This window comes from Macrotis lagotis, chromosome 1 (genome assembly GCF_037893015.1).
Source record: "Macrotis lagotis isolate mMagLag1 chromosome 1, bilby.v1.9.chrom.fasta, whole genome shotgun sequence".
Classification (NCBI taxonomy): Eukaryota; Metazoa; Chordata; class Mammalia; order Peramelemorphia; family Peramelidae; genus Macrotis; species Macrotis lagotis.
The window spans coordinates 886,215,163-886,239,130 of NC_133658.1; the positions used below are offsets into that span (position 1 = coordinate 886,215,163).

The 23,968-nt window shown below is 36.3% G+C and overlaps 1 protein-coding gene across 1 annotated transcript in view; it reads right to left on the reverse strand.

The window, feature by feature from the left end:
- Positions 1-1,411: 1,411 nt before the first annotated feature.
- PARK7 (Parkinsonism associated deglycase) overlaps positions 1,412-23,968 on the reverse strand; it is a 33,462-nt gene continuing 10,905 nt past the window's right edge. Inside the window, exons 4-7 of the mRNA XM_074218554.1 lie at positions 21,731-21,790; positions 20,096-20,165; positions 6,408-6,494; positions 1,412-1,914 (exon numbers count right to left, since the gene is read on the reverse strand). Of these exons, the coding sequence (XP_074074655.1) occupies positions 1,754-1,914; positions 6,408-6,494; positions 20,096-20,165; positions 21,731-21,790 (378 nt within the window). The 3' untranslated portion in view covers positions 1,412-1,753. The remainder of the gene's footprint in view (positions 1,915-6,407; positions 6,495-20,095; positions 20,166-21,730; positions 21,791-23,968) is intronic.

A 23,968-nucleotide genomic window follows, 5' to 3' on the forward strand; every position in this document is an offset into this window, starting at 1 on the left:
ATACAATTAAAAGCATTATTCTGAGAAAGAATTCACAGTCCAAGGGATCCAGGGCAGGAGGAGATAAAGATTTAAAACTTTTATTTACATGACTAAAAAGATCATTCCTCTTATGCCAGCCTAGGAACCAGAGTTTAGATCACAGGGTTGCAGGCTAGTTTTCTGGATAAGTAGTAGAAAAATTTAGATCTTCCAAGGTCCTTCCAATTAGCCCTTGAGGGACAAACATCCAATTAATTTTTTTTAAACATCTACTTTTGCTTCTCTTTTTCTATCCAATCCTCTCCAAGTTTTGCCTCCACTTAGAGCAGATAAGTTACTTCAATGAATAGCTCCACTTAGATCAGAAATTTCTGCATATTACAATTAATATTGAGGGCACTTAATATTTCATAATAAAATTATTTATGAAATTCTGTGACCTACATCAGCAAAAACCTCTAATTTCTATTTCCTTATGATAATCTTTCATTTTGAGTTATGATGCCTCCAAATTTCAAAGCTCAATACTTCTCACCACAGATATCAACTACAACCCATGTATAAGGCAGCAATTATTTTTTTAAGGTTTTTGCAAGGAAATGGGGTAAAGTGGCTTGCCCAAGGCCACACAGCTAGGTCATTATTAAGTGTCTGAGGCCGGATTTGAACCCAGGTACTCCTGACTCCATGCCAGTGCTCTATCCACCTAGCCTCCCCACAGCAGACAATTTTCAAGAATTGCTATGGCAAAAAAAAGTTGTGTGTACATAGAAAAATTTTACATCAACTTGGTAATGAGTCTCAGAAATCAACTAGACTGGTCCTTGGACAACAAACTGGCAGTCCATTATTGCTATGACTGTCAACAAAAGAACTCTTAATGTGCTAATATCTATCACATTATAATTTGCTACCCAACTTAACCCCTCTCTTCATCAAAAGGTTTCAATCTAAACTGAAGAGAACTGAAGGGACTGATATAGGAGAAGGCAGAGAACAGTCTAAGAGTATTCAGTTCAAGGCAAGTAATGGAAAAACACAATTTTCCAAAAAATGTACAAATGCCCTGGAGTCAGGAGTACCTGGGTTCAAATCCGGCCTCAGACACTTAATAATGACCTAACTGTGTGGCCTTGGGCAAGTCACTTAACCCCACTGCCTTGTAAAAATAAAGCAAAATAAAAAAATGTACAATGATGCTGAAATACACCCAACAAAGGGTTATTTTTTATAGATAACTTTTTCCAGTTAATGACTTTAAAATGATTCTAAAATCCTGTTTTATAATAAAATATTATTCAAGCATAAATGCTTGCTAGTGAAGACTTCAATAGCTATATTTTGCATCTAAGAAAGAATGCTATGAAACTGAAAGGTAAGCTTATTATAAAAAGATTCCAATTCAAAAAAAAAGCAAAGCAGCAATGGATTATTTACCATAGTATTTTATTTGACCAACAAAGTTCAGAAATGTATGAACAGGAAAGCATGAGACTAAGCAGAATGGTAGTCACACATGCATCCATCCGGTTGTCCAATCTCTGACAATTGCCATTGCCAGTCACATTATCAAGCAGGGATAAAGTTTTCTAAGTTCTCCTTTAATTTGAACATAAATTAATGAAAAGCAACTTAGTACATATATGTTATCCTTGAGAACAATTATACTTCAAATGATTTCATGTTACATTGCTTCTCATACTTCAGAAAGACCTAAATATTAGCGACTTCTAAGGAGCGGTTAGTTTATTAATCAAGAGAGCTTTCCCCTCTAATCTTTAAGAACAAGTGGACCCTTCACTTGCTCTGCCACATCTTTTCCCATCAGTTCTGTAATAATTGCAAGCCCAAACTCAAAGCTGGTTCCAGGTCCACGGCTGGTAAGAATGATGCCATCTTTTTCCACGCGATTCTCTGAGTAGGTATAATGATCTTTAAACAGAAAATAAAGACAGGAGACAGGCTGGTAAGATGCAGCACTCAGAAAGGTCACAGATAACAATGAGTGCCAGTCTGCTCTATTCAGTGTTCTAGTAAGGATGACTTCTTATAAACACTGAACCAAAAAACAACCCTAATGTCAGTCAATACCTATGGTCTGCAGAAGATTAAGTAATGTGGCAGCGGGTGGGGGGGGAGAGATAAAGAAATGGAAGATACAGATTAGGGGAAAGGAAGAGGCATGAAACACTCAGTAAGAAACATAACCACAAACTAGCCTCAAACCACTGCAAATCATTAATGAGGAAAGGAAATCTAAAGAAATTATCCTCTACAGTCAACTAAATCCAATGACTATATGTTGATCCCTCCTATGTGCAGGGACTTTAATGGAATGAAGAATATGTAATAAAACTAATCATTGCACCCCAGGACCATACACTCAACTTGGGATTCAACCAGTATGAAAGAGAAGTAAAAAACAGTCATCTGAGGAAGAAGAGAACATTTTATGACGAGGAGGGACTATCTAAATTGACCCTGGGGGCGGCTAGGTGGCGCAGTGGATAAAGCACCGGCCCTGGAGTCAGGAGTACTTGGGTTCAAATTTGGCCTCAGACACTTAATAATTACCTAGCTATGTGGCCTTGGGCAAGCCACTTAACCCCATCTGCCTTGCAAAAAAACCCTAAAAACTAAAAAAAAAAAAAAGTAAATAAATAAAAAAATAAATTGACCCTGAAAGGAATTTACTAGTTCTAAGAAGAGAAAAGGAAGGAGATGCTACGGAGGAGGAAAATGCTTGGAGAAAAGCTATGGAATGTTGATCAGTTTTGGCTGGAAATTAAGTGCATGAATATAAATATATGAAATTAGACTGAGAAAGGTAGTCTGAGGCCAAACTGTGGAGGGCTTTCAAGGACACACTTAAGAAGCTCTACTTTAGGGGGCAGCTGGGTGGTGCAGTGGATAGAGCACTGGCCCTGGAGTCAGAAAGACCTGAGTTCAAATCTGGCCTCAGACACTTAATAATTGCCTAGCTGTGTGACCTTGGGTAAGTCACTTAATCCCACTGCCTTAAAAAAAATTTTATTTAAAAAGAAGTTCTACTTTACTTGGGAGGCACTGCTTTGACCAGGGAAGTAGTCTGGTCTGTAACTCAGAATGATTTCAGCCACCAGCAGGATGGACAGGAAGGATCAGCAAGAGAAGAGGTGGGAAACAGGAACTAACAAAGCTGGTGTCCTTTGAGCACATTTGTCACCTCTATGAAGAAGAGCTCATTCTAGTCTCTGCCTGGAATGCCCATCTGCCATCATCTTTCAAACCTACCACAAAGGCCTCCCACCCCTGAAGCTTTCCCTATTTCCCACTTCCAGGAGATGATTTCTTCTTTCTCTGACTTAAGGCCAATCTGTACCTTTTCCTGCATTCCTCCTTAAATTCCTCTTACTGTTGGCTGGCCACTTCTCTCCCTGATGAAACTGGAAGTACCACAAAATCAGAGATTTCTTACTTGGACTCCCCCACAAGGTATAACATAGGCCTTGCATAGAAATGCACAATCAATGATTGATCAATGTGTGTTTAATTACCTGTACAAGGTTATGTTCTTGATAGTATTGGCCTGTCTCAAAATGGTGTAATTTTAAAATATCATAATAATCATTAATCATTCTTTCTCACTACTGGAAAAATTCAAATTGGGTGAGATCAAAATTTAATGCACAAACTTGATTCCAAGATTCCAACACTTTCAAGTGTTTGTTATAGGAGATGTTGGAATAAGGAGGTGCTGGGAGGTAAAAACTATATATACTAAGAAATTTCAGCAAGTCCTCTTTCCCAAAATAAATATTTTTAAAAAACATCAAGTAGTGCAAGACTATCTTCTAGTGTACTGGTATCTTTGGTGCTGCTTATTCTTTTGAACTCTCCCCAATTAGTCATTCTTTGGAAATGCAGAGTACACTACTCAAGAAACACTTATGAAGTGAGCTAACTCTGGCCTAAGTGCTGGGGACACAAAGAAAAGTGAACAAACCCCAGCTCTCAGAAGCTCACCATCTGACCCATAAAACTATTCCGTATAAACAGGACATATAGTGAGAGTAAAATGGAGGCAGTCTCTGAGGGAAGGCACTAAGATCGAGGAGGACTAGGACAGGCTTCTTGTAGAAGGGGAGGCTTGAGCTGGCACTTGAAGGAAGCCGAGGAATCCAGGAAGCAGAGAGGAGGCACAGGGGACAGGCGGGGTACAGGGAGGCGGAGGGAGGGTCATGGGTGAGGAGCAGCCAGCAGACAGTGTCACTGGCAAGGGGGAGGAGGGGGAGGAGAGGACTGGAAAGGCAGGAAGGGGCCAGGTGATAGAAGGCCTTTAAAAATCAAACAAAGACTTTTACATGTGATCCTGGAGGCCACGGGAGTTGAATAACTTTATGTGAATTTAAATACATAAGCATTATGATGTGCAATCTTCCTATACATTTGTACAGGACTAAAGGTATACATTATACATTATGTTTTAAAGAGCCTTAGAAATAAAATATAAGTTTTATGTTCCTGAAATTTGTTAAAACAGAATTACAACTATTAGCAAAAGTGATTTCTTGTTCTCTCAACAAAAAAAAAATGCTCACTGAAATAAAAAAGTTCCAATTTTCCAGAGCAATGAAATACTTTAAAATTCATTCTTGGAGAAAAAAAAGTTAAGCATTAATTTCTCAATTTTCTCAGTTACATTCTTTTATAGCAACATAGGAAAACAAAAAGTTTCAAACAGAACTAGAAATCTTCTTGAGCTGAGAATTTGCTTTATGGGTATAACCCACAAACTGAGTAGCTTAAGCAGGCAAGGGAAGCTACTGTTTTTTCTAGCAACAATTGACCAACTACTCAAGGTTTAAAAAAAATCCCCAAACCCTCAGTACTAAAACAATCAAGCTCCAACTGTTCTTTTTTTTAACTTTCCATAATTTTTTTTAACATTTAATGTTTTAAGACTTAGATGCGTGTGGGATAAATTAAATACATGCTAAATTCTATTTCTTTAGATTTAACACTAGATAATAAGAAATATTAAAACCAAATTCCCTATTAACTACTATCTAGTATTGAGACAAGAGAAACAGAATTTAGTGTGCATTTGATTAATCTCTAATTTGAATAATCACATGCAAACCAAATTAGTTTAGATCATTATAAATTTGGGGCAACTATGATACACCTTCCACAAAGATCCTCCTCCGATGTCTCCTAAGGTGTGGCCTGGAGGGCACCTTGGTTCTTAAAGGCTGTGCCAGGACATCCCAGGCTCAGGCAGGTTCTACCAGGCTGGGAGCACTTCAAGGATGGGCTGGTGACAAATCCCAGGCCTAGAATTTGGAGAGGGAGCTTCATAGTGGGTGGGCCACACAGTGATCAAATTCTGAATCAAAACAATTTTCAGAGACATAAAGGAACTGTAATCAGCATTTGAGCAGGGGACTTCCAGGCTAATAGTGTAATAAATCACTGAAGTCCTTTCAGACAGCAACTACTGTTGCAGTTCTTCTTAAGAGCTAATCTAAGGATCCCATCCCAGCGATATTATCAATAAACACTGCAGAGCACCATCCCCCTCTCCTTCCCCCTTAGCAGCTGAGTTTTGGAGAAGGGTACAAAGAAAAGAAAGTTTCATAATTCTTAAAGTTTCTAAGACCATATTTTCTTCCTCAAAATATTAACAGTTCAGTTTTTATTTAAAGGGAAATATAGGGTTTTTTTGTTGAAAGTGATTAAGTTTATAATAAAAAGAATTAAAACTCATTAAAATGTTTTTTTATCTTGAAAAAATTAAATTTCTCCCTTTAATAATCTGTAGTTGTAATAGCAGAGAATTAACCTTACAGCCATGGGGAACTGGGAGGATGGGGAGACTCCATTTTTAAGATATAGTCTGATTAGTTCACTGCTTTCTTTCTCAAGAATAATGTTTACAAAATAGGTTTAAGCCACAGGCATAAATTCCACCTCAAATGCCCTGAATTTCAAAGGACTCACTAAAGAAGCTTTCTGAAAGGGATCCATTTACTCTGCAATTTAACTAACAAGAAGATAGTCCTTTCTAAATTTTTTGTTTAGGATTCCAGAATTTAAACTTGAAATGTTCAAACAAGCTAAAATTCTAAGTGAATATTGCCCAGCTATTTTTAGTCTGCAACATAGCTGTAAATTTGTTAAAAACAAACTACAGGAAAGTGTCCCGTCATATTTCCACCCACATCTCAGCCGCCTCCTCACCTTTCATTTTACAGAAACACTCTATCCCTTATCCACACACTATAACCTCTACAGAAAAAAAATTGACAAAGGTGAAAGAAGAAAGCTCAGTCATTTCTGAACCAGAGGAATTCCTAGGAAATACTCATTATTTAAGACCCTGGTATATTCCATTGTGAACTTTTGAGAAAACATTTTGTGCCTAAAACTACAATCATACTTACTTCCATTCATCATCTTGTCTTTGGCCAGTGGGTGGGTTGTAACTTTGCTTCCCAAACTTATTTCATGAGCCAAGAGAGCTGTAGGTCCTGTAAAACAGTCAAGTTTTTTTAAAGGTTCATTAAATATACTGAACTCTCATTTCTGAAACTACAATATCACTTCAAAAAAAAAAAATAAAAAATCCAAAAGGCCCAGATCAAGAATTTGAGTAAGTTTGGATTCCAGGGACTGGCCAAGATGAAAAAAAGATGAAAATGGCCCACATAGGCCTAGTTAGGAAGACAGATAGACTAAATGCACTGTTGTGCAAAGTTTTGACTTGATCTAGGCATCAGAGAAAATAATTTTAAATTGTACCAATAATGTCAATAAGCTGCATTGCCACATGTACATGTATAAAAATATTTTTTTGTTGTCTTCTAAGAAATAGAAACCATGCTGGGTTTTTTTAATTATTTGAGAAATAGCTGAATGGAGTATATATGATGCTCTATAAGAAATGACAAATTAAGAGGAACTGGAAGACACACAAACTGTTGCAGAGCACAATAATAAAAAAAATTATTTACACAATGACCATAATAATGAAAAGGAAAACAATTCTGAAAGACATCAGAACAACTCTAATCACCAGTACCCAATTAGACTTCAGAAGACTATGAGAAAACAACTTCTGAGCAGACAGATGAGGGACTAGAAGGTGTAACATGAGACAAGATCAACATGTTGATTTGTTTTGTTTAACTACACTAGTTACAATAGGGGATGTTAATTAGTGAATAGTGATGCCTCCCCAAAGGGAAATAAGGCAACAACAAAATTCTTAAAAACAGAAGGAAAAAAAAGTTCAGAAAGGGACACAAAGGAAGCAATCTTATTATTACTTCACATTAAATATAATATATACTTTTATATAATATATACTCTAAAAAAGTTCAAAATTATTTGCAGCTCATAGTTTTGAATACAATATTTATTTGCATAAATGTGAATGTTTGTTGGTGAGTAAGTTTATAGGAAGAAAAAAATTAAAGATTATAGAGCCTAAATATAATTCTCAAATTATTTTTAAAATTTAAAAGGAGAAAAATATTTATTTCTGAAGATGAGATATAAGTTTTTAAAGCAAATCTGTCAGCAGGACTGATAGATAACATTTTTATCAATATCAATATTACGATAACCAATATTTTCTGCAAACACATACATGAACACTTCAAAGTTTACAAAATATTTTATATATATACACTCTTACCTGATCCTCTTTTTAGAAATGACGAAACCAAGACTTAAAAAGATTCAAAGTCTTGCCCAGGGTCACAATGCTAATCAGTATTTGGAAGTAGGATTCAAACTTAGACCTTTCTGATCAGCCTTCTACCTACTATATTATCTACCAAATATATGATACATATAATAACTAAGATACTGATTAAGCACCTGATTTGGATGAAGACAAGTCTTGCAATTTTTTTAAGCTTTCCAATATGACAAAAACAGACCAAATTTAATCTGATGAAAATGACTTTAATGGGTTCATTATTTCAATGTGGCTACGTTGTCTACGGAAACAGGTCACAATTCATTTTTTTTCTCATCCTCATCTCCCCCAGAAGCCCCATTAATGCACAATGGCCTTTCTCCAAAACTTTTACCATTACATGGATACCAGAGACAACATTCAAACTGGCTAGCTGTCATCTACCCTGAGTTTTGGGAAGTGACTATCCACCTCCTTTTCTGCATATGTACTTTTTAAAACACCAGAGGAAGAACATTTCTACATATACAGAACAAAAAAGTATGAAACCATAAATTTGCATTTCAGACTTTAAAAAAAAATACATATTACTTTCAAAACTGTCCTACTCTTCTGACTCCTTTTTTTTTTATAACATTCATTTAAAAATATTTGAATAGTTCTTTGGGGGGGTACTGCTATTATTTTTTTTTTGCAAGGTAATGGGGTTGAGTGGCTTGCCCAAGGCCACACAGCTAGGTCATTATTAAGTGTCTGAGGCCAGATTTGAATTCAGGTCCTCCTGACTCCAGGGTTGGTGCTCTATTCACTGTGCCACCTAGTTACCCCGGTACTGCTATTGTTAACCATCTATACACAATTTTTAAAAGAAAGGAAAAAGCACCCTTATAACAACTAAGCATGGATCAAGCAAAATGCATCCACATAGTGACCATATCCAAAAATGTATGTTTCTTTCTGGAACTTGAGTACCTCATCTCCATGTCAGAAGGTGGATAACATGTTTCATTGAAAGTTCTCTTTACAATGTGGATGTCGTGGTATATATTTTTCAATTCTCATGGTTGTGATGACTTTCTCCTTTGAATTAGTTCATATTCAGGATTCTCTGAAATGGTTTCTTTTATCAATTTTTCTTATAATATTATTCCATTACATTCACATACAATTTGTTCCCTTATTCCCTAATGAGTGATGGGTAATATGACACTACCCATGACCTCACCACATCCTCTGGATTCTAGTTTTTTTTAATCCCCCACTTTAGGGTCAGGAAGTTGATTTTGCCTTCCATTACTCCCTACTTTTTAATTCCACCTCACCACCATCCTTGACTGTTTCCCTATTTAGTTTGATGTCTTTCTACACCAAATGTGTATGTACACAACCCTCCATTATCCATTTCAGATAAGAATGAGGCTTATTTGAAGATCCCTCACCCACCCTCTCCATGTTTGTATATGCTTCTTGTGTAAATCCTGATTACAAGGAATAGCAAGTTTCACCCCCTTCTCCCTCCTTTTTTTCCTGGTATATTTTTCCTTTTATCTTTCCTTCTCTTATAAAAGCTTCAGTACAGAATCCCAGGACCTGTTTTTCCCTCCATACTTAGCAGATTTTAAAGTCCTAAAGCAATACTTGTTTCTTTTTCTTTATTAGAATGGCAACACAACAAAATCATATAACTCCTTCAAATTGCTCAAATAAATTTGCCTTTCTGGATTTCTCTGAATTCTGTGTGCATATTCATCTTCCTGCTGTTCAGTAAAGTTCTGTTCATTATAAATGCCTGAAAATCTTCTGTCATTTAAGGCCCCTGAAGGGATCTGAAAGGGGTGAAGGAAGTAAGAGAACTGCCCAGTTTTGCAAGGCAAGTTATTCCTGATTCTAAGCTCATCTATTTTGGCTTCTGGAATACTGTATTTCAAGAGGAACTCTCATGTTTCAGAAGTTTCTAGACTTTGTGTAATCCTGACTCAGGTACTTGATTTACTGCTTTCGGGACTTTTGACGTAAGAGCTCTGGGATTTTGATTCTGATCCTCATAGGGACTTCTTTGGAGTTTCTTTCAGGAGGTGATCAGAGAAATCTTGGGATCTTCACTCTGCCCATTAGTTCTAATAGATCTGGGAAGTTTTTATTTATGGTTTCTTGAAATTCATGTCCAAGTTTATATTAAAATCATGGCTTCAGAGAGGTCAATGATTTTTAAATTAATTTTCCTTGACCTGTTTTCAAGGTGAATTTTTGTTCTAATGTTTCTTACTGTCTCATGGAGTTATATTGATTTCTTTTTGATCTGCTTAATTTTTCAGCAAATCCACTATTTGGGGAAGGGTCACTTTCTCTTCTAATTTATTTGCAATTTATTTTTATAGCGGTTGGCATTTCTTTAGTTTATTTCTTCAACCTTAGTTCCTGAATTGAGGCTACACCAAGGTGAGTTTCCATCCCTCACAGACTTTTGGATGGATAGGTTAGTACTGCTTGGCATTACTCTGGGTCACTTGGATTCCTGTGGTGATGTTCACAAGGGTAAAACCCAACCCCATACCTTAGACATTCAGAGCACTAATCTTTAAGGCTCTTTTTGGTATCTCAGAAAATGCACTTGGGAGTCCCACCTTGGCTATGCTTTTGCTCAGGTCATTGCCACACCTATACAATACTCTATACTCTGGTATACTTGTGGACTTCCATGGTTCCTACTGAGTTTTAATCCTAGGGCTCTCTTGGAGGAAGCCTTCCACTTTTTTGCTTCTTTTAGGCCAAAGCCCTGCACAGGGCATGTCTCTGGTTGCCCTTGGAGAGTGAGACCTGTTTGTCTATGCTTATATTAACTTTAATGGCAGCTCTTTGTGCTACTATCCAGGAGTTACTTGTTCATTTTTGGGGTAGGAGTCACTTATTACAGTTTTTTCCTTGAATTTCTTGATCATTATTTAGTTTGCTGTGCATTTCAGAGATTTGCTAGATTAGCTATGGAGGAGGTAGGCAAAACTCCTCCAGATAGGCAGCCATTCTAGTCCTGTGGCACTCCCGAGACTACATTTCCTGGATTATTTCATTTATGCCGTTTCTTATGCCTATGTCATTGTCAGTAATATTCTGCAGCCTCCTGTTATTCTCTATGTGTATTACCATTACCCCTTTGTGTCATTGTCAGTAATATTCTGCAGCCTCCTGTTATTCTCTATGTGTATTACCATTACCCCTTTGTGTCATTGTCAGTAATATTCTGCAGCCTCCTGTTATTCTCTATGTGTATTACCATTACCCCTTTGGGTCACTAAAAGGATGAGTTTTTGTATTAGGGAGCAGAGTTCATGAGTATAGAAAGCACTGTCTTATTTCTCAGATGTAACCGAGCCTCCTCTCTTCTGGATCCAGCTTGAAGTCCAAAATTTGCATGCTGGATCAAAGAATATGGAACTCAGTGACTAAATGGAAGGTACGGCATAATTTAGGCAATAGGCAGTATTACATCTACCTAAATGAATATGCATAATCTGTTAGGATGACCTCCTTCAAGCAGCCTTGGATCTACTACAAGAGGTCCTCCATAAAAATGTAATCTACAATCAGAAGCAGGGGTGGGGGAGGGGGTTGGATTTCTTCTTCTATGGAAAATTGATTCACATAGACTTAGCAGGTCTTCCTCTAGGACAGCAGTAAACACCTTTAAAAAACATTTTTGTTGAATTGCTCATTTAACAATGGGAATCAGGGACAGTGAATCTCTGAGGCTGCATCTATCACAGACTCTTCTCCATGATCTTAATACATTCATGGAAAAGACCTCGTTACAGGAAGACTTTAAAAGGTACATTTACTTCAATGTGTGGTTTGTTATTGGTTTTTTTTGGCAAGGCAATGGGGTTAAGTGACTTGCCCAAGGTCATACAACTAGGTAATTAAGTATCTGAGGTCGGATTTGAACTCAGGTCCCTCCTGACTCCAAAGTCAGTGCTCTAACCACTTGCACCACCAAGCTGCCCCTCAATGTGTTTTTGTTTTGAAATCAAAGAACAGCAGGGTCTTCTATCTTCTCTAAATCTTTCAGTCAACTGTGCAAATATACAGATGTGATTTGGAGAAAATATTCTTTTTTATAAATTTTTATTTATTTAAGGCAATGGGGGTTAAGTGACTTGCTCAAGGTCACAAAGCTAGGCAAGAATTGAGTGTCTGAGGCTGGATTTGAACTCAGGTACTCCTGACTCCAGGGGAGGTGCTTTATTCACTGTGCCACCTAGCTGCCCCCTAAAGAAAATAGTCTGCAAAATTATTGTTTCCATCTCATATTTTAAATAGAAGACATCTCATATCTGCATAAAGTAGCCATTTTCATAATGATTTTATAGCAACAAGAAGGAAGATTATATAGGTTAATAATTGTTGATGCTGAAACTCAACAGATCATATTGTACTTTTGTGCCATTACTTGTGGCAAAGGAAAAAGTAAAAAAGTTCTACAAAGATCTTGAATAAAATAAAAATCTGGCCAATATATGGCTCCAAGACTCAGGGATTTCACAGTAAAAGTGAGTACTTCAAAAAGAATTATGAAAAATACAGCAAGAAAATTAGCTCAGGACTGAAGGTTCAGAGACTGCTAAGAAATCTCATGCCTGAATACTTAGCAAGCAAATGCTGAATAATATCACAGTCAAAGACTACATCTTAACAGGAACCCAAGGCTTACTGATGAGGAAGTAATTTCAGAATCAGCTGTCTAGGTACACTTAGTCCACATAGATAAGTTAGAGCAGAGGTCAAAATCAAGACCAATTCAGAAGAAAGAATAAAGATGTTATAACACTGCATACAATTACAGCAGATTCAACCTGACCTATTCAAGCTATTGACTGAAATATTGTGAATAATGCTAAGAGCACTGATTGTGATAATCATTTCCTCAAGAATTTATATGAATAAACTACTTTTAATTTTATTTTATTATAGAATAAGCTATCTATCATTTCATCAGCCTAGCAACATACCTTCCTTTCCATTTTATTCTTGAAGAATGTACTACACAGGTGTGAAGCTTCTGAGTAGTATACAAGCCTTTGGCTTCTTTCATATCTTAATCACAACTTCCACTATCCTCTGTTATCCTTTCATAAGAAACTGAAGCTGTGGTTAAGGGACTCACACAGGTGAATGGGGTGGGCTCCAATTTCAGTTGATTAGGTGCCAAAGGCAGCTCTCTTTCTAAAATATTTCTTGGCTGGTCACTGTACATTATACACACTTGTGGCATGATTTAAAGAGCTCAGAGGCTATGAGTTTTATGGATGTCAATTTACTTGGATTTTATCTTCAGTGAATTTCTGTGAAGAAAGGCAGGCAATTTTTTCTCTTCTTCCTTTCTCAGTTTTATCATTCTTCTGATTAGATTTTCAAGAATCCAGGCAAACATTTTTATCAGACTCTTTTAGGTGCATTCCATGTCTGAGCAAGAGTGGGCCATTCTTATATTTTAAGCCATGATTCACAAATGTTGATCCCATTTTCAGACATCATCTTTGTAACCAGCTGTTCATTTCCAAAATCTGCCTCTCTTCGAATCCCTTGCCCACAATTGGTAGCAGTGATAAAAATACCATCTGTTCCTCATAGTTTTCCATTTCTTACCCAAGAATCTCCCATAGTTTCTCTTCATAGGCAGCTCTTGGTACATGGTAGGCCCTAAATCCTGCTTCAAAGCTCTAACCACCTGGAGATAGCCTTCTCCTCCTTTTCCTCCTCTCTTACCATTCAATATACCATTAAGGTTATGTTTAGCTCTCACTATACCATTGGCTCCTTTACTGATCATATAGTTCTGGGATATCTCCTATAGATTTTCTTGCACACAAGTCACTGTTTCTAACAGATTGCAGCCCACTCTCACACCTACCCTATGTCTAACTCTTGCCCTTTAGGTCAATTGCAACTGAGATTCTTCTGAGTTCAGTGGTGTTCCATTAGTCATCAAATTATTGAGGGAATCCCAGCATTTAAAAGGTGGGCTTTTGATTCAGAGATCATCTTAGGATTGCAATAAGAACCTAGAAATTTCCCAGATCTACTCCACTTCTCTGCTTCCAATTCTGGACCAAGCTTATTGTCCATCTGCAGGGTCTTTCTGAGATTAATATTATTTCAATGCTGCCTATATGGCTGCATATCATAGTTTGGATAACAGATATTTCTCAACCACTTGGGTTTCCTCTGTAGATTTTAAAGCTGGACTCTTGAGTGGTTATGAAATTCAATAAAGAAGCTCTAGGACTTGATGTGATATGCACAATATCTGTAAATATTTACATCTATGTTCTAGATGTAATCCTCTAGATTCCAGAAGATCTTATCATCTGCATGAACCCCATTTTGAGCTGGCCTCTACACATAATATTTCTGATTATCATCTTTGTATATTAGGAAGTTGGCACCAACACTACAACCCTTTAAATTAATAAAAATTAAAAACTTTAGATAGAATACACGAATCTAAATTTTTTTTTAAACCAAGTCCAACTGGGTGATGGGACAAAAAATATGTTCTGCATTTATAGAATATTTTAAGGTTCACAAAGTGCTTTGTGACAGCTCTCATCTGGCCATCATAGCAACTCTTGGACACTCCAATTAGTATCATCTTCATTTCTCAGGTGAAGAAACTGAGGTACAAAGACTGGTCCATGGTCAGGATGAAGTGTCAGATACAAAACCAAATCTCTTATGTCTCCTAGTTCAGCTCTTAACTTCATCAACATCACTAGCATTTATATAGTGCTTTAAGGATTGCAAAGCTTTACAAATATTATCTCATTTTATCTTCAAAACACCATGGGAGGTAAGAGCTATTATTATTTTCATTTTATAAATAAAGAAACTGAGGCAGAGGCTAAATGACTTACCCAGAATCACATTACATCATGCCACAAGAAGACTGACATTTAACCCAGAAAAGACTCAGAGTAAAAGACACTATGACTGTCATAGAAATCTTAAGAGTTGTCATATGAAAAGTTAATACCTGTTTTCCATGGCCCTACAAAGCAGAGCCAATAAGTAACTACAGACATAAGTTAGAGAGACTGAGTTCAGGACAATATAAGGAAAAATTTTCTTGACATAAGTGTCCAAAAATGAGTGGAAAAACTTAGACCAGGGCTGTCCAAAGTGTGGTCCATGGGCCGCATGGAGCCCACAGTACAATTTTTTTGCCGCTGCTTGCAGGTTTGCTAAATGCTTTAGTAAGTGAAGCCCAGCTATTGCAGAACTCTCACTAAAATGGCAAATCAAAATACATTGTCTATTGTTTCAATAAAAACTTGTAAAAGTAAAGGTTGGACAGCCTTGACTTACAAGACAGTGAGTTCCCCATCACTGAAGGAATTCAAACAGAGGTTGGACAAACACTTGTTTAGAGATACTATTGAGTGTTTCATGTTTCAGTTATGGACTGGCCTTTTGGGTCTCTGAGGTACTTTCCACTTCTGGTATTCAATAAGCATCTCTTTGGTCCTTTCTAGGACCATTTAGGAATCAATATTTTTATCATTCACAGAAGCATAAAGAACTGGCCCTGATTTACAACTATTAGTATTTTCTATTTAAGGCACCTTATACAAGGGTAGGAGATATAATTCCTTTTTTTTCCTCAAGCTATTTAAAAATATCCTGACATTCTCACATGTTCATCTAAGACCCAGGATCCCAACTAAATAGACTGACATGGTATTTTTACTTCTCAAACAATGGATCTAGATTCCTAAGATATATCCCTGCTCTCATGCCATTTACATTCAGTATAACTAAGAAGAGTTATACTCAGGGAGGAGGTATTGTAGTAAAGGGAGTATTGGGTTTGAACCTGGGTTCCATATCCCAACTTAAACTATTATTAATCTCTGTGACTTTATGAGTCAGTTACCCATGTCTCAGAGCTTTAGGATTCTCATCTTTAAAATGAGGAAAAAGGCTGTTGCAAGGAAAAAGCTTTCTAAACATTAAAAAGTTATAGAAATGTGAATTACTGTGATGAATTAATCTTTCATATCTCAATCTAATTCCCAGAAAAAAAGAGCAGTTATATAATATCCCTACAAGTTACTTGAAAAGACAGTTGATTGTCAGACCAAACAACTGCCCAAGTAGTTATATTCTCTACAAGAATAGGCCCTGATTTACAACTATTACATATCCAAAGCTCTTTAAAGATTTAAAATAATCTATTCATCTCTCAACTGCCTCTCATTTTAAAAAATGACTGCTTAACTAGATAATTTCTAAAGTTCCTTCTTATTCTAATCAGCTATGATCCTATGACTTGGATAGGAAAAATGCTTTATTTTTTTGATTAGTAGTGAATTTATTCCAAGTTTTTTCTACTAAATTCATTGAAATACTTAAACTTTTTTTGTTCTACTTAGCCATAACACATGCAAATAGCTCAAAAAGAATTTAGTGTTCTGCAAATTTGCAAGTTAATAACTTAAGTCCAACATGCCAAAAAAATCTTAATTTTGTATCTTACTCAGCAAATATCTAGCAGTGTCCTGTAGGGTAGGCATCTAGTAAACGCTTGCTGAATTGAATGAATAAAGGTGAAAGAACAGAAATCAATGCTATCTTTAAATTTGTGTTTTAAGTAGAAGGAGCCACATCACACCAGTGGTGTTGAATAAAAAGCAGATCTGAACAAAAGGGATCCAAATACAAAGTTCCATAGCACCACCTTGTGGTGATTTTCATTAAGCTGTTAGAAAACTCAAGCATCATTCTGACCTCCCAAAAAATACAATCAATAGTCAGCACTGTCTCTTTCTCCTACCCACGGGCTTGAATTCCCTTTTGGAACTGCTCTTCTTTTCCTGAAGCATTTCTCCCTTTCTGCTTTTTCAGTCTTCCAATAGGCAGGTAGAGGTCTCTTCTCTTCAATCTCTACTGTTCACTCTGGTCACAAACACTCACTGGACTCCCCATATTCAGCTGCTTTTTTAAAAGCTCCTGTTTTACTGAGTGCTTCTATACGGCAACTGAGCTTTCACCTATGCTTGACTTAACATCTAAATGAAAATCTCTCTAAGAAGACTGAACAACTTTATAGTACTCATGCACATGAGAGATCTTCTCAATAAAGAGCATTCAATAAAATGTTTGAATGTTGATGAGACATTTACAAACATATAATAAAGTTAAAATTGGTGCTTTTGTGTGAGATAAAACCACTAGTCAGTATTAGTAACACCATGTGACTGGGTCAAATAAAACATGGATAATAAAGTAGAAATTTAAAATGGAGGGATTTACAGCTACAGCTGATACTCAGGCAACATAAGTGGGTTTTTTAAAGTGATACTGAACAATGGAAAGTATTTCCGAGATGCAAAAATATTGCTGAATGCCTTACAAATGAGAATCTAAGGATCAAAGATTAGGAAAACAGTATATATATGTATGTATACACCATAATTGTTCTCTATACTTATCTCTCTGAATGTTTCCTGACTCTCAGAAGGTATAAAGCCACTGCATTGTCTGACCTCTTAATGTTTTTATGCAGAGGTACCTTTTTTTGTTTTAGCAGCTTATTGTTATATCCCCAAACCAGTCATTAATGGAGTGATGTCAATGAAAAAATTATTAGTAGAAGGTCCCAAGGATCAAGAACTGCCCATATCCTTGTGTTAACATTTTAATCAAAGACTGGAAAAAAGACATATAGTCATACTTTGACAAATTATACAAAGCTGTTGGCTGACAGACTTGAGATCCAAAAAGAACCCAATAGGTTAGAATGTTGAACCAAATCTAGTTAAGATGAAATAAGATAATTAAAATAAGTCTTAAACTTAGGGTCATATACTCAACTTCACATGTATAAAGTGAGAGAACCAAAACAAGTCTAGACACAAGTTCATCCAAAAGGCCAACACAAGCTTAACATGGATCAACAGTACAACAGTAGTCAGAAAACTAACAAAATCTTGGCTGCCTTGAAGGAAATGGAGTTTCTAGAGTGAAGGAAATAATAGTCCTGCTGCCCTGTGCCAGGCTCATAGCACATCTGGAGCATTGTGCTCAGTTCTGGGCCCACGTTTTAGGAAGGACAATCCATGTGTAGGAGGATGTCAAAGGAAGGGTAAGGGAAATGATGAAGAGTTTCAAGCCAAAGCATCAAGAGAATAACTTTTTTGCCAAAATATTCACTACAATTCTGCTCCTTCTATTCAAAATACATTCTAGGTGAAAGAGTTCTAGTTCTTTTTTTTTGAAAATTGAGTAATGTGCCTTTCTCCACTTCCATGGCCTTTCTTCAATTCTCCATAATCTTGCAAAGATCACTGACAATTAATAAAACACCAGCCATTTTTTTTCAGCAATCCAAGGTCTGCTGACTTAAACTCACCAAGGGCAGACAGGGGCTTTCTTTCCACCTGTTTGTTTACTCAGTTTTTAACTCCTTACTAACCATATCTTTTTTTCTGTTCTCTGCAGTCAGTTCACTTCAAAAGTTCATATATAAATGATCAAAAATTAGGTAATAGACAAAGTGAACTAGAAATTCTAACACACTTCTCCGGTATCAGGGAGACTTGGATTTCATCTTTTATGAATTACTGGGTATCTCTATTACTATTATTCTTCCTGGGTTGAAGCTTCTACTTTTTGGAATCCAGTTTTGTAGTCATTCTTAGGCATTTTTTTCATCAAAAAGAAAAGTTAAAATGATCAAAGAAAAGATCTCATGGCTATCTGTAGTTCTCACTGAAATGCATGCTGCCAAATGAGAGGCCAGTTTTTCTCAGTTTCCATTATTGAGGATGGTAATGACAGTTAACCCTCACGAGTCACTTAATAAAGGGCTTGTGTATTCTCTTTCTTTTTAAAATTTTTTTTTATTTAAAGCAATGGGGTTGAGTGACTTGCCCAAGGTAACACATTAAGTGTCTGAAGCTGGATTTGAACTCAGGTCCTCCTGACTCCAGGGTCAGTGCTCTATCCACTGTGCCACCTAGCTGCCCCTTGTATATTCTCTTTCATTTAATCTTCACAATTCTGTGAGGCTGGAGTGATAGCTATTGTCTCCATGTTATAGAGGAGAAAACTGAGGTTCAGAAAGATGAAGTCACTATTCAGGATCATAAATATCAAGGGCAGAATTAGAAGGCAACCCTCAAAGACTGGTTTACTGTGAGAAGTCAGGTACTGACAACAAAATGTGTTCAATATATTCTCATTTGGAATGATTGGACTTTAGAGAAGTATGCAAAGAATTACATGAACTGATGTTGAATGAGGTGAGCAGAACCAAGAGAACATTGTACACATTAACAACAAGACTGAATTGACCAACTGATGGATGTAGCTACTCTTGGAAGTTCAAAGAGCTAGGATAACCCTGGAAGAACTGTTGTAGACAATGCTATCCAAATCCAGAAGAAAAAAACCAAACAAAAAAACCAAAACAAAAAACAAACCACAGAATCTGAATGAATATTATGTTCACTTTTTAAAAACTTCTCTTTATTTTCCCCCCCTCCTATCCCATGGTTTTCTTTCTTTTCCCTTAGTCCTAATTTCTCATACACAAAATGACTAATATGTAAACATGTTAAACCACAAATGTACAAGTATAAATTTTACCAGACTACCACTGGGAAAGGAGGGTGGTAGAAAAATATGTAACTTATAAATATGCAAGTGGATGAATGTTGAAAAACTTTCATAACATGTAACTGGAAACAACAAAATGAAATGTCAATAAAAGAGAATTATATTAAAAATATATCATTTTCGTTTGCATAGCAGCTATCAGAAAAATTCCAATGGTAAGTCACTAAAATCAGAAAGGTCACAACTCATGAAACTAAATACAGGGAAGCTGATGGATTTACTTTTGGCAGACTTATGCAGTGACAACATTTGCTGGGACAAACACTTCAATGAACACCACAGTGCCACAATTTATCCCTGTGTTCAACCAAATATGTGAATTATTCAATCTCAAGAAACCTATGCCAAGGACATGGAAAAGATGATAAGGGGAGTAGGAGAAGGGCTCTCTAGAATATGGAAACAACTATGCTAACTTTTGAAATAGCAAAATACTCCCACTCTATCCTTGAAATCACAATCAATTAATCAACCAAGACTTAGTAATCAATAACAAAATGCCAGATGCTGTGCAAGCCCTTGGCACATTAATGTGAAACAATCTTTCCCCTAAAGGAGTTTACCTTCACCAGAGAAAACAATGGACATACATAATGTACACAAAGTAAATGTACAAGGTGTTTTATCTACTACGATATTTTGTAATTTGTAAAAGGCAAGGGGACCTTTTAGAACAAACTTGTCAAACTGAGGACTACTCACAGAGCTTTTAGAGAAGCAACATTTTTAAAGAATGAGATAAATCTGTCAGACCTGCACAAATGGCAGCGATCAGACCTTTCCTTTTCTCTTGCTCTTTCAGCAACGTTTTCACCTCCGGGCTCTAGTCAAAGAAAAGTAACATAAAAAGTAGTTAAGTTATTCTTCACAAATCAATCCTCTCTACAAAAAAATGAAAACAAGAGAACCTCAAACAAGATTTAAAATTATTGTACAAAAAGAAGAAATTAACCATTCTTAAATGTTATTTTACTTTTAAGACAAGTAGACTTCTAATAACTCCATATTGTTAGTTTCACACTTTATATATCATTTCCCCCTCCTGAAATATAAATATTATGAATATTTCTTGAGCTTTTACCTCACAAAACAGTTGACAATACTGTGAAAAAAATTTTGAAAAAAGTTTCTATAAGAAAGGCCTCATTTCTCAAACACAGAGAGAAATGAGTCAAATTTGTAAAAAAGAACAGCCATTCCCCAATTGACAAATGATCAAAAAATGTGAAGTTTTCAGATGAAGTAATCAAAGCTATGCATAGTCATGGTACCCCCTTCACACTATCAGATTGGCCAATATGATAAAAAAGAAAAATGATCAATATTGGAAAGGATGTGGGAAAACTGGGACACTAATGCACTGTTTGGTGAAATTGTGTGTGAATTGAATCAATCTTTCTAAAGAGTAATTTGGAGCTATGTCCAAAGGGCAAAAGTGATTCATCAATATCCCAAAGAGATCCCAAGAAAAAGTAAAAAATCCACATATATTAAAAATTCTTATAGCAGTTCTTTTTTTAGTGGCAAAAAACTAGAAATTGAGGGAATGTCCATTAACTGAGGAATGGCTGAACAAATTGTGATGATGTACTATTGTTCTACAAGAAATCAGGAGGGGCAGGACTTCAGAAAAACCTAGAAAGAAATAAGCCGAAGGAGGAGAACACTGTACACATTAACAAAACACTGTGTCACGATCATCTATGATGGACTTGTTCATCTAAGCAACACAATAATCAAAGACAATTCTAAAGGACTTGTGATAGGAAATACCATCCACATCCAGAGAAGGAACTATGGAGTTTAAATGCAGACCATAGCTTACTACTTTCAATTTTTAAAATTTGTTTTATATTTTATGGTTTTTTTCCCTTCCCTAGTTTCTTTTTTTCATTTTTGTTCCAATTCTTCTTTCACAACACGATTAATATGTTTAATAGTTAATTATACATTATAATCTATATTAGACTGTTCTGTCAGGTAGAGGTGGAGGGAAGGGAAAGAGGGAGAAAAATGTGAACTCAAAACTTTATAAAAAAAGATTGTTAAAAACTTTGCATGTATTTGGAAAAAATAAACTTAAAAGGAAAAATATTTTTTTTCATGACAATTATGGAAATATTTTGCATGACTACACATGTAAAGTATATATTGAATTGCTTGTCTTCTCTTTGAGGGTTTGGGGAGAGAGGGAGGGAGAGAATTTGTAAGTTAAAGTTTTAATAATGGATGTTACAAATTGTTTAACTGCAGAAAAATAAAATACCAAATAAAAAAAGTGTAAAAATCAATATATAGATGTGTATGTGTGTGTGTTTGTGTGTGTGTGTGTGTGTGTGTGTGTATGTGTGTGTGTGTATTTTAAGCATTTAAAAAAAAAGATTTTACCTCACTCAAATTTTGTGCACCCAGATTACCTCCAGGTAGGACTATCACATCAAATGGTCCCTAAAAGATTCAAAAACAAAAACAAGAGAAACATTGTAATGGCATTTTAATATTCTGAAAGTGAGAGTTAAAATAAACTATAAAGTACATTCAGAAAAAAAGGACAGTTAGAAAAAAAGTTTGAGAGAAAATTGATCAAAAATGTTAATATCAAATATCTTCAAAAGCTGCAGTTTTCAAAAAATGAAATTAGCTAACATTTATAAAATGTTAAGGTTTACTAAGTGTTTTACATCTCATCACCTTGGGAGTAAATGTTATTATTAACTCCATTTTACCTATGAAGAAACTGAGGCAAAAAAAAGTAAAGTGACTTGATTAGGGTTTTACAGCTACAAAAGGTAAGAAACAGGATTCAAACTCGGCGCTTCTTAACTTCGAGTCTAGTATCACCTCCACTATATTCCTCTTAACAATATACTAAAATTACAAGCTAGAAATATGATGTAATAGTAAAATTTTTGAGTATTTCCTTTTAATCCTCTAAGAAAACAAATGATAAAACTTGATTTAGCAAACTTCTGCATACACAGTGAATTCTGTGATGTAACTTACTGGGATGCAACCAGCATCATTCTGATGATCCTTATTTCTTTGTATATAAAAAAATCTACAAGGAGAAACATTAGAAATGCATACATACAAACATATATATATACACACACACATGTGTGTGCATGTGTATGTATGTATTTTTAATTTTATTTTTTAATTCTCATTTTGTACAAATGTTTTTTTTTACATTAATAAAATATTCTTGTTTAAGAGTAAACAAAATACCCCTCCACCCATGAATATAGACTTGCTTGGGTGATAAAGTAAAGGGGAGAGAAAAAAAATTAAAATTAAAAAAAGAATAATAGTAATAATTGTAGGTATGGCCAGGTGGCGCAATGGACGAAGCACCAACCCTGGAGCCAAGAGCACCCGAGCCCACATCCAGCCCCGTAGACCCAACAATCACCCAGCCATGTGACATGCAAGCCACCCGATCCCCACTGCCCTACAAAAACCCAAAAGAAGAAAAAAAAAGACCCAAAATAAAATAGTAATCATAGTAGGGGTGGCTGGGTGGCAGACAGAGCATTGGCCCTTGAGTCAGGAGCACCCAGGTCCAAATCTGGCCTCAGACACCCAAAGATCACCCTGCTATGTGGCTCCAGGCAGGCCACCCAGCCCTATTTGCCCTGCACCCTCCCCCAAATAATAATAATAAAAAATGTGCTTCAGTCTTTTGTTTCAACACCAACAACTCTGTCATGGGTGGATCGCATTCTTTATGGTAAATCCATCGCAAAAGTTATTTCCATATTTTTCCACCGTTGCCATTGCTGATCGCAACACCCTCCTTTCTTATTTCTCCACTACCATGTACTATATTTTCTCTCTCCTTTCACTCTGATTCTGCTGTAGGGTCGCTGAGTGGCACAGTGGACAGATCCCTGGTCCTGGGGCCAAGAAGCCCTGAGCCCTCATACCACCCCTTAGGCCCAGAATCCACCTGGCCCTATGGTCCTGGGCAGGCCTTCCAATCCCAGCCCCTTGCAAGAAGTAAAAAAGAAAATGTGTTATATCTGACCACTCTCCCCCCATGGTCCATCCTCTCCTCCTTTATTCACATCCCCGCCCCTTCCCCCTGCTCCCCCCTCCTTCTTACTCCAGATGTCTATACCCCATTGAGTATATATGCTGTTTCCTCTCCTAGCCACCTCTGATGAGAGCAAAGGTTCCCTCATTCCTCCTTGCCTCCCCCCTTCCATATCATTGCAATAGCTCATTGTAATTAAAAAAAATCTTATTATATGAAATATCTTGGCCTATTCCCCCCCCCTTTTTCTTTCTCCCATTACATTTCCCTTTTTTTCTACTGACTCCATTTTTACACCATATTTTGTCTTCGAATTCAGCTTTCTCCTGTGCTTCAACTATAAAAGCTCTCTCTACCTGCTCTATTAACTGAGAAGGTTCATATGAGTATTATCAGTGTCATTTTTCTATGCAGGAATACATGCAGTTCATCATCATTAAGTCCCTCATATTTCCCCCCTCTCCTCCAATCTCCGTGCTTCACCTGAGTCCTGGATCTGAAGATCAAACCTTCTGTTCAGCTCTGGCCATTCCGAAAGGAACATTTGAAATTCCCCTGGTTCATTGAAAGTCCATCTTTTTTCCCCTGGA